Source organism: Phyllostomus hastatus, unplaced genomic scaffold, assembly GCF_019186645.2.
Source record: "Phyllostomus hastatus isolate PE091 unplaced genomic scaffold, TTU_PhHast_1.1 phas_contig_40, whole genome shotgun sequence".
In the NCBI taxonomy this organism is placed as follows: Eukaryota; Metazoa; Chordata; class Mammalia; order Chiroptera; family Phyllostomidae; genus Phyllostomus; species Phyllostomus hastatus.
The window spans coordinates 89,215,110-89,225,301 of record NW_025333872.1 but is presented as its reverse complement, the minus strand read 5'-3'; the positions used below and the strand labels follow the sequence as shown (position 1 = coordinate 89,225,301).

At 50.6% G+C, this 10,192-nt stretch overlaps 1 protein-coding gene across 1 annotated transcript in view; it reads right to left on the bottom strand.

The window, feature by feature from the left end:
• Positions 1-572: 572 nt before the first annotated feature.
• The window catches only part of MTHFD1L (methylenetetrahydrofolate dehydrogenase (NADP+ dependent) 1 like), a 167,097-nt gene continuing 157,477 nt past the window's right edge, over positions 573-10,192 (bottom strand). The window contains exons 27-28 of the mRNA XM_045844075.1: positions 7,712-7,831; positions 573-866 (exon numbers count right to left, since the gene is read on the bottom strand). Coding sequence (XP_045700031.1) covers positions 7,742-7,831 — 90 coding nt within the window. The 3' untranslated portion in view covers positions 573-866; positions 7,712-7,741. The remainder of the gene's footprint in view (positions 867-7,711; positions 7,832-10,192) is intronic.

The window sequence follows — 10,192 nt, the reverse complement described above, 5'->3', positions numbered from 1 at the left end:
TAACTTTTAGATAATTTTATATTATTGTAGGAACAGATGGGAACAAAGAAGGGTCAGAAACGCCCGGGAGCGGGGAAGAGGCCACAGCCCGTGCTGGACTGTGGAGTAAGGGGTGGACCAAAGGAGGAACATTCGCCTGCACCTGACTCCAAGAGGCGCTTTAAGGGCCGTTTCTCTCTTTCTCGGCGGAAGAAACCAGCATAAACCCTTCAGTTCTGGGGTACGTGATGTGAATTTCACTGGCACTGAAAAACAGCTCTGGATATGAAATGCACTTTGTTCCAAAGGATATAACAACTCTCCAATAGTCGGAAGATTTCACAATTGACCAGATATTTCTCTGTGTGTGTGTGTGTGTGTTATTTTTTTCCTTGTTATGTTTACAAAGCTCTGGTTGCAGCCACAGTTTTCCAGGAAACTGGGGTCAGGTAACCACCCCAGCATGAACCGTTAGCAACCTCTAGAGAGCGGGGTTTTATCTGGCGCCGAACACTTGCTGATGGTTTTCTCAATACATGTACGTTTTCAGTTCAAAGACAAAACAGAAAACTCCAGGGGGAGAAAACGTTACCTTTCGGTTCATACTCTTTTAATCGCACGGTCCCCATACAACAAACGTTCTCAAGGGTAAGCAGTGGGGGAGTAATGTAAACTCTGCGGAAACTGAAAATAAATTAGTTTCTTTCAAACTTGGTGGAGGTCCTCTGCCTGAACGCTACGCTCGGCTGCAAACGGAATTTGTCCTGAAGGAAGAAATCTTTGGCCTATTCCACCATTTCCCCAGCATTGCGTAACGGATGTATTTCAAATCCACTTTTTTCTCCAACTGAGGCCAAAAGGCAACGGGTAGTTTGAGTTTCAGGAGCCTGAAAAACAGAAAAAAATGTGACAGTGGCTTAGGAACAGCTTTGTCCCCCGGTATTCATCTTTGATAGCTCTAAAGCTGGAGACCAAAAGAAAAGTCAAGGGCAGATTAAGTGATTCTATTCACAGGACAGGGTTGAGATCGTTTTTTTGCAATGATTTTGCTTATGAGCGGTGGAGAATCTGATTCCGCACCATGGTGACCAAGCGGTCTCAGTGTCCTAAAAGATTGACTTGGGGACCGTGGCAGAATTACCACGACTTCTAAGCCTGGGATCCCCGGTCTCTGGGATCCTGTGGAGTGAGCAGGTTCAGGATTTGAGACGAGAGATCCCACAGCCTTTGAGTTCAGTTTCTCTCCTACAGTCGGCACAGAGCACAGGCTCTGAGAGAACCATTTAGGATAAAAACGGGAGCAGCCTGAGCGAGCCACGTAGGCATTCTCTCAAAGGCTATTAAGGCTTTCTGCCTCTGTTGCATCCTGCCATCTTTTTTAGAAAAAGAAGCGATCGCACTGTATTTCAAAAAGAACAAACGAAACACCCAAGTTCCAGAAAGAAAGAATGTGTTCACCACTCCAGAAGAAATGTATCCAGTGGGCCAAGAGTTCAAGCTCGGCTGGGACGCAGCGAGGCAGCGAGTCGGCCTCCCACAGATGAGGGCGGGGCCTGGGGCCGGAAGGGGGCCTGGTTTGTTTCAGAACACAAGCCGGGGATGCAGACCTAAGACTGTGGGCACTGTAGACAGCCCCCTAATGTCTGATTCTAATCAGGGGCATGATATACACGAACCAAAAGAGAATACTGTAGATGTTGGGGAGAAGGCTGTGTCTGGTGCAGACGACCCCCTGTGCTCAGGGACAAGGCCAGCCTCCCCTTGGTAAGGGCTCAGGGACTCTTGGGGAGGAAAGAGAGAAGGTGGGGGCTTAAGGGAAAGGAGGGTGGGCTCCGCGGATGGAGGTCACCTGAGGCACAACAAGGCCGTCCATCTCCGGAGGCAGGTGTGCGTAATCCAAGGCAGGTGATCAGCCACGTAACCTCCGTAGCCCCCGGTGTTGTGTTTAAAGGGGCCCCAAGCCTGTGGTTTCATATTTTAAGAAGATTCAAAGGGTTGGGCAGAAGTATATGGTCTGATTATAGATTTAAAAAAAAAAACCCCCAGAGATGTACTAGCCAAGGTGAGAATGTGAAAATGAATCAGTATATTGTTTATTCAGTGGAAGAAAGACATTTTGAGACATTTATTCAGTGGGCCAATATTTTGGAAGATGGAATATTTAAAACACTTTATCTTGGTATGGGAATAACTAAGAAATCTAAAAGTGCCCAGGCACACGGAAGAGGAAGAGGCCAAGTGACTGATCAGAGAGGCAGGGACTGGAGGGACGCGACCACAGCTCAAGGAGTTCCGGCAGCCGCCAGAAGCTGGAGGCAGCAAGGGGTGGATTCTAGAGAGCTGGAGGGAGTGTGGCTTTACCCCTACCTGATTTCAGAATACTAAATTCTGGCTCCAGACTTTCAGCCTCTGTATCTCTGAGAGAATAAACTTCCGCTGTGTTAAGCCGCCCAGGAGTTTGTTACTGCAGCCACAGGGTATCTACCTTTAGGGGACGGGGGGATTAGCTCTCCCTCCTCTCTGCTAAACAAAGAAACGTTCGTTTTATTACCCTTAGAGTATTAGTAACAACACTTGGCTCTTGGCTTCTCTCTGCTGAGGATAATAATTAATTGGTTCCCACTGTTGAATAACAGAGGTTGAAGTTACATATGGTACCAGTGACTTTAAAATAAAAACAAATAGTTAACCTCAACAGGATTGGTAAAGTTGATGGTGACTATTTTTTTTTAAACCTGAAAAATGCATGATTTAATTAAAAAAATTTTTTTATCCTCACTCAAGGACATGCTTATTGATTTTAGAGAGAGGGGGTGGGAGGGAGAGAGGGAGAGACAGAAAGAGAAAAACATCGATCAGCTGCCTCTCATAAGTGCCCCAACTGGGGACCCACAACCTAGGCAGGTGCCCTGACCAGGAATCAAACCCATGACATTTTTGTTTACAGGAAGATACTCCAACCAGCTGAGCCACACTGGCCAGGGCAGAAGTGAATAACTTAGAATCATTTATGTCAGGAGGCTCATCATGAGGTTCTTTTGAGATCTGATTTGAATGGAGGAGAGTTTAGTCTATGAATTTCTCTTATTGGTGAAGCTGCATCGTAGGCACTGGGTACTTTTTCACTGGTTTTAATTCAGGGAGAATGTCTTTTGCAGTGGAAAGAATTTCAAGTTTATAGCAGTGAGTTAAAACTTTCCCTGTGCCGTGCAGGGTTCTGGTGTTTCTTAACTTACTAGTAGATTATAACTAATGTCTTAATGGAACTTTTTCTGCTGTTTTTGTTCACAATTTCTATTTTTGATGTACAGATTTACTTACTAGAAAAATTCTATATTTCCTGAGTTTTCTGAAATACTATTTTCCTTGCCTTATGTTTTCTTAAAAAAAAAAGACAATTAGTTTCTCCCCAGCTCCTAAAACAGTATCCAGAAAAACTATCTTTAAAAGGAAATGAATAATTTCACACCTGCTAAGCTTTAAAACATTCCATTTCAGTGAAGAAACATTAACTTACTACTATCTTCTTCGATGTCAGTGAGATGTTAAAGATGTCGTCGTTAGACTTAATGATCACGGTCATTTATTTAAGTCGCTTGGGCTTCCAGCCTACCTCGGCCCCCGCCTGGGAATGGGGAAGGAGGAGGGACACGCTCCTCGCTCCTCGGTGAGGACGGCGTGGCGGTGAGCGGAGGACCCGGGCCTGGGAGCACCTGGGCCTGGGAGCACCATGGTTCGGACCGATTTTTGAGCTGCTTCTTGAAAAGATAGTTTCAAGACCCAAAGCACAGAGCCCAGGTGCTCCCCCACAAAACCCCGAAACCCTGTGGTTTGCAACTTGAGGACAAAAGGCTTTCTACCCAGAAGGGCTGCAGGCAAACACCGCACTACAGATCAACGCATGACTATGAAAGATCATTGAAAACTTCTGCCCTAAAGGACATTTAGGGAAAAATGAGCTGGTATTATATTTGTTTTCTCATGTGCACTTCAAGAAAGATGATTCCCGGGTACGTCACCAACATTTATAGCTGGACCAGAGTCCACTGGATTCCATCCTAAACACGACTCTGCACCTGAGCACAGAGTAGAGTATCTGAGTCCTTCAGGAACTCCGCCAGGCACTCTGTGTGCATCTGAATGCTGCCAAGGCTCGGAAACACGATGAAGGTGCAGAAGGAGGAGACCCACGGCGGGGAAAGAATCGCCCTCCCTCAGTCCAATCATCCTCAGACAAAGGGCTGAACAGTACACTTGCGGGATCAGTTTCACTGGGACAAACACCTGATTTTAATTAGTTCTACTTGGTGACATCCAAAAGAATGAATCATGCCACGACTGTAACAATAGTGAATGCCCTACAGGGGAGCCTTGGAAAGAAGGAGGCAGGGCTCGATTCTGGGGATTTCCCGGCATCTCCTGCTCACACTAAGTCCCACAGAGTTTCCTAGAGGGTGAGGTAAGCAGGAAGGAAAGGAAGTCATCACTGACAATGTGCCATCTTCCACGGGGGACACGCCTGTGATGCGTCCCGCTGAGTGTACAGAGCTCTCGGGAGTGTGACCACCCCGTGAGCGAGGCACCCGACCGGACACTTCCTCTTCTGATGCCCAAATTTGTCCGTGCTGCCCATCACCCAAGCTTGACCATTTTTATTTTATGCGTTTTTAACAGCCACAGACCTCTGACCACTGGTGGACGGGGTCCCTGGCAGCCGTATGGGAGAGGCCGCAGGAAACAGAAAGAATGCTGCGGGACCACTGTGTCGAGGAGTCCCTGAGAAGGAATGTTTGCTTTGTACGGAGGTTTTATCTTGTGACACCGGATCCACTTTCGGTTGTCCCAGCGAGGTCAAGTGACGGATACTGAACCCGCTGCCCACCAAGCCCAAGCCCAGACTGGGGTTTGGCAGCTCACAGAGAAGAAGAAAGCCTTGGACAAGTGAGTGGGAAAGTGCCTTTCAAGGACAGAGTTAAGGAAGAGAGAGCCCTATTATACTTTGATTACAAAGAACTGTGACAAAGTCATAGCATTTAATACCCAAATAATTACGTTTTGTTGTAAAAAAAAATCACCCGGTTATCCCCAAATTACAGATCTGTTCAAGTAGCTGGTTATCATCTTCCAGGAAGGGCTGAAGTTCCTCCACCCCATGACCGAAACGAAAAGGCTGGCCTCTGGTTTGGGGCTTAAAGGGAGGGGTGAGCCCGAGAGTAAGCAGATCTGGGGTGAGCCTTGGCTCTTGTACGCACTAGCTGCGCAACTTGAGCGCGTTGTTGGCCCCTCTGGGCCAAAGTCCTCACAGCTCTGAAACAATACCACCCACCTCACTGGGTGGTGCCAGCGTGATACGTGACAGGGGACGCAAAGTGATGAGAGACAGGCTGAGCCGTGGAAGGCAGCGCTCCAGCCCTGTGGGTTGGGCCACCCCTCATCCACCCCCGTCAGTGGCCACAGAGCAAGGACCTAACCTCGTGGGACAGTGGCTGCCGCCGGGAGTGCTGTGGCCACCATGCAAGGTGCTGAGCACAGTGCCCGGCACACTGGAGGTGACTGCCGCAGGCGAGAGCCCTGTCCCCAGCCCAGAGGAATGCTTGTTAGAGGACACAAACATGGGGACCCATGTGCATGTGGGAGTACAGCCAGGGCTGTGTCCCCGGCACTGCCCGAGCCTGAAACGCAATAACAAAGGTATAATTGGGTTTACATGACCGACCTGGAGAGAAAATGAAAATGGACCAAATGGCCAAACCACTACTATCTGACAGAGAGATGAGAGGAGGGTGCACACCTGTTCTGGAGAAAACGACAAATGGCAGAGCGGCAGCCCAGCAGGTTCCTGGCATGACAAGGGAGCTCAGGCAGGCCGGGGGCAGTTTCCAGCTCCAGAGAACTGGTGTTGCCAGAGCCCAGGCCCAGCCGGGAAAGGCACGGCGTCCTCTCTCACAAACACCCACACGGTCAGACCAGACCACCAAAATAACACTGCTGCCACAACTCAGGCTTACAGGCCTCTTTGTTAAAAAAAAAAACAAAAACAAAAACAAAAAAAACAAAACAAAACACCTTTCCCAAAACCCCCCCAAACCACAAAAAACCCTACAACAAACCACATACATAACACAAAACACCAAACACAACCCAAACCAAGCGATTCCACACCTGTATTACTATAATTTCACGTAAGGGCCCTCACCTTTCTCATCATGGCCCGGTCCTCAGCGCTTTGGGAACAATGCCTTACAAAGCAAAGCCTCCCCACGCTGGCCACCGGTAGTGACACGGGTGGAAGCGAGGGCCCCGTGTGCCTGGCTTAGGGCCCTGCCTCCCGGCAGTTGGAAAGAAGGGGCCGCAGGTCCAACACACGCGTCTGGAAGGGTCAGAACATGCGGGCAGGAGGGAGGAGGGCAGGGCTCAGGGACGGGAGCAGGCGTGAGTGGGGAGAAGGAATTGGGGGTGTTTGGGGGGGAGGGACGTGTCTTGAGAATATGGTGAGGACACGTTTGATGTATGGGGTGCGGAAGCGCAGCTCTGAGCCTTTGGACTGTCTGACTGGGAGTCTTCCAGGGAGGGGGTTGGGAGGGTGGCCATTCCTCTTCATGGCGGGAAGCGAGGAAAGAAGCTAGCACGTGCGGCCGCATGTAGGACTGAGGGGGAGACGAGAATGCGATAGGGGGGCCCCCGCTGCGGCTGCCTGTGCCAGCCCCACGTCAAGCCCAGTCCTCTGAAACTGCGGACAGTGAGCATCCAGGTGTCTAACTGCCGCTGCCCCGACCTGCCTGTGACTCACGGGGCCCTCCAAACGATCTGTCCCCTCTTTCCGCATCTTCCCGGTGGCACGAGAGCATAATGTACCCGTTGAGCTAGAGTTGAACGAACGTTATGGGTCAAAGGGTGTCCCGCAAAAGATATACTGAAGTTCTGACCCCTAGTACCTATGGCAGTGACCTTGTCTGGGAATAGGGTCTTTGCAGACGTAAGTAAGATGAGGGCAGTATGGGGGCCTAACTCAGCATGACTGGTGTCCGTACAAGACGAGAATGCCACGTGCAGACAGACGCGCTGGGTGAAGGCTACATGGCCGTGGGGGCAGAGACCGGAGCGATGCGGCTGTAAGCTGAGGAACGCCAGGGATTGGTGGCGAACGCCAGAAACTGGGCAGAGGCCAGGAGGGGGCTCACCAGCGTCTCAGAAGGTACAGGGCCCAGCTGACACCTTGACTTGGGACTTCCGACCCCCGGAACTAGGGGAGAATACAGTTTTGTCATTCTAACCCACCCAGCTGCGATGCTGCTACAGCAGCCCTAGAAAAGGAATATGCTGAGATTCTCCTATCACACGACTCAACTCTGTAACCAAGAAACACGTGGTGTACTTAGCCCTTTAAAGTGCTAGCAGGTATTAGTTTTCATTCGGGGAAAAAGAATAACGAGTCGACAGGGCTCCGTTGTTACGAACAGAGAGGCCTTAAACAAGTCTGTAGTCACAGATGACACGGTGTGACCTGCACCCAGAGCCTGTGTCCTGACCGTCCGCCTGCACGTCCACACTCCGCAGCGACTCTCAAGTCCTGGGCTGTTAGCAGGAAGGGACTCACAGCCACCCGCTCAGGGAAGTACTTTCAGACCATTTTTGTCCTCAATATTATGGGAGGGACCCCAAAAGAGGTTAGGGAAAACTCTATAGATTTGGGAAAAGAAAGGAAGAAAAAGTGAAAAGCACAACAGCTTACCTGCATCGGGCCGGTGAAAGCCTCGCTCATTTAGAACAAACCCTTCACTTGCTCTGTCTCCGTGTCGAGGTCTATGTCGTAAAAGCAGGGCCGCGTGGGCAGTCCGGGCATGGTGCTCATCTGGCGGAGAGAACGCAGGTGTTACTGCGCGTGCGCAGACGCTGCCAGGTGGCCACGGCGCTCTGACCGCATGGATTAGCTACGCAATCCAACGCTTTGTAATCCGCTTTAGGTAACCCATCCACCCCTCCTCTCTTTAAATTCGCCGTCTGCTATTTCAGTCTTCAAGGAAATGAAAAAAGGCAAATGTCAACTTTCTGAAAATTGAGACCACTTACTTCCCCCATAGACCCATAGCGCACTGCAGAGTAATCATCAGACCTTGTTTTCTAAATCCCATCTTCACGCCGAACCCCAGCAGAGATGAGCCCTTCCGGTTGAAGGGGCTAGTGGGTGCAGTGGACGGCGGCCTCCTCCTCACCCCCGTGATGACGCCCGAGACCCATTTCTGTAAAACCCACAACTCTTGGAGCACAGCTCGCAAGCCCCCGTTCTCCAGACGGCGGCCACTCTGGCCTGCCTCGGTAACAAGAACCAAAGTGCACGGCGAACGCAGGGGGGCGCTGTGCTGAGTTGGTTACTTGGTTTACCCTCCCAACGACATACGGGGCCGAAACTTTTATTAAGCCTGTGCGACATGGAAGGAAGCAGAGGTTCAGAGAGATTAAGTCACTTGCCGGAGGCCACACAGGCGGTAAGAAGCAAAACTGGAAATCTGACTCCATGCCTGCATTCTCAAATGACTCATGCAGCGACCACTGCTGGGGCACTGTATGAACCCTACACAGATAACTTAAGTCCTTCTCCCTGCAAGAGGTGGATATGATTTTTAGCCCCATTTTAGTGATGAGGACAATGGACGTTTAGGCACAAAGGCATGTGCTCAAAGACACAGCTAGTTATCGGTGGAAACAGGAGTACGCCAGGCCCATGCTCCTCACTGCTTTGCTGCACCCTGACTACCTGCACCAGGAGCACCAGTGTGCTGGGAAGATTCCCGATTTCCCCCTGGTGCTTCTCACACCAAGATACTGGTCTAGGGTCTAGAAGGTGAGGCTCCTGAATGATCTGCTCGCTACCCACTTTAGTATTTACCACTGCGCTTTCACACACAGATGAGGCCTCTACAGAATCCAGCCTCTCACTCTCCACTTCCTTTCGGTAGTGGCTGGAGATTTCTTCTCCCCACCATCCTCTCCCCCTCTTGTGATGTTGACAGACTCTTGCAACTCAGACTGGGGTCTGTGGACCAGTAGTGATGGCATCACTGGGAGCTGCTGGAAATTCAAATCTCAGAGCCCTCCCAGGCCTGCTGAATCATAACCTGCAACCTTAGCAAGTCTGCATGTGATCTGGGAGCTCGCTCCAGTAGGAGGAGCACAGGCTCAGCGAGTGGGGCCCAGGGTGCCTCCGACCCCCACTCCTGCCGGCTCCCCATTCCTGTCAGCACCAGAGGAGGAAGCCGGGTGGCCGAGGGGTTCTGAGCACCTGCAGGCCCCAGTAACCACCTGGGCCAGAGAGTGTTAAGGGAGGAGAGCAATGGGGCCTGCTCTCCACGCGCTGGACGCATAAAACATTGTGATATATGGTGGCTCGCTCCTGTCTTGCTAACTGCACGGGGCTGTTCTTTAGATACATTACGAGCTGAAAAGGCTTCTGGGACCTGCCTGGAATGCAGGCACCATCTACAACACATTTTTGGGAACACGTGCTTTGGGTTTCAAAGCAATTAACTCCAAATGAAGTTTCAGTGCACAACCTGCTTGTAGGTGGGGACTTCCTGTGTTTTAAAATTGTAGGTACACGATGGCTACTGATCCTCCGGAAGCTTCTGTTCCTAGCAGGGAGACATTTTTTCTCTGGTCACTAAAGTGGCGGCATGTGTCTGGGGAGACCCTGGAACAAAACCTAGGCTCACTGATCCGGCACAGGGACATGAAACATGAGGGACACTGGGTCGGAGCGGTTCATATTTTTCTCCTGGTGGCCTGGGTACAACTCACTCCAGGTCCTCTACAGCACCTTTCCTGTCTGACTGCATTCTGACACAGGCATTTTAAGATGCCTCTGTCATCTGTGTGGGGCTATGGATTTGGAAAAATGAACCAGCATTTCACTGTTTAGGAGAAAGAAAGGAATGATCACATGCAGCCACTGCCCCCGGCCGTAAATTCACCCGCCAGAGTGTGTTACCCAGGCTTTACGGCTGCTGTTTTCTGGGACGGCAACGCCAAGGCGGAATTCAGTGTGCGGCAGGTTCGGTCCAAATCCACGCGAGGTGAGAAAACCCAGGAGGAACCCCGAAGACAGGGTATTTGGGCTCATCGGAACCAAGTTGCAAAGGAAGCTTCTATTGTGGAGAACACAACCGCACCGCCTGCTGATTCACACGCTATTTCTGCACGCACGAAAATGAACTTT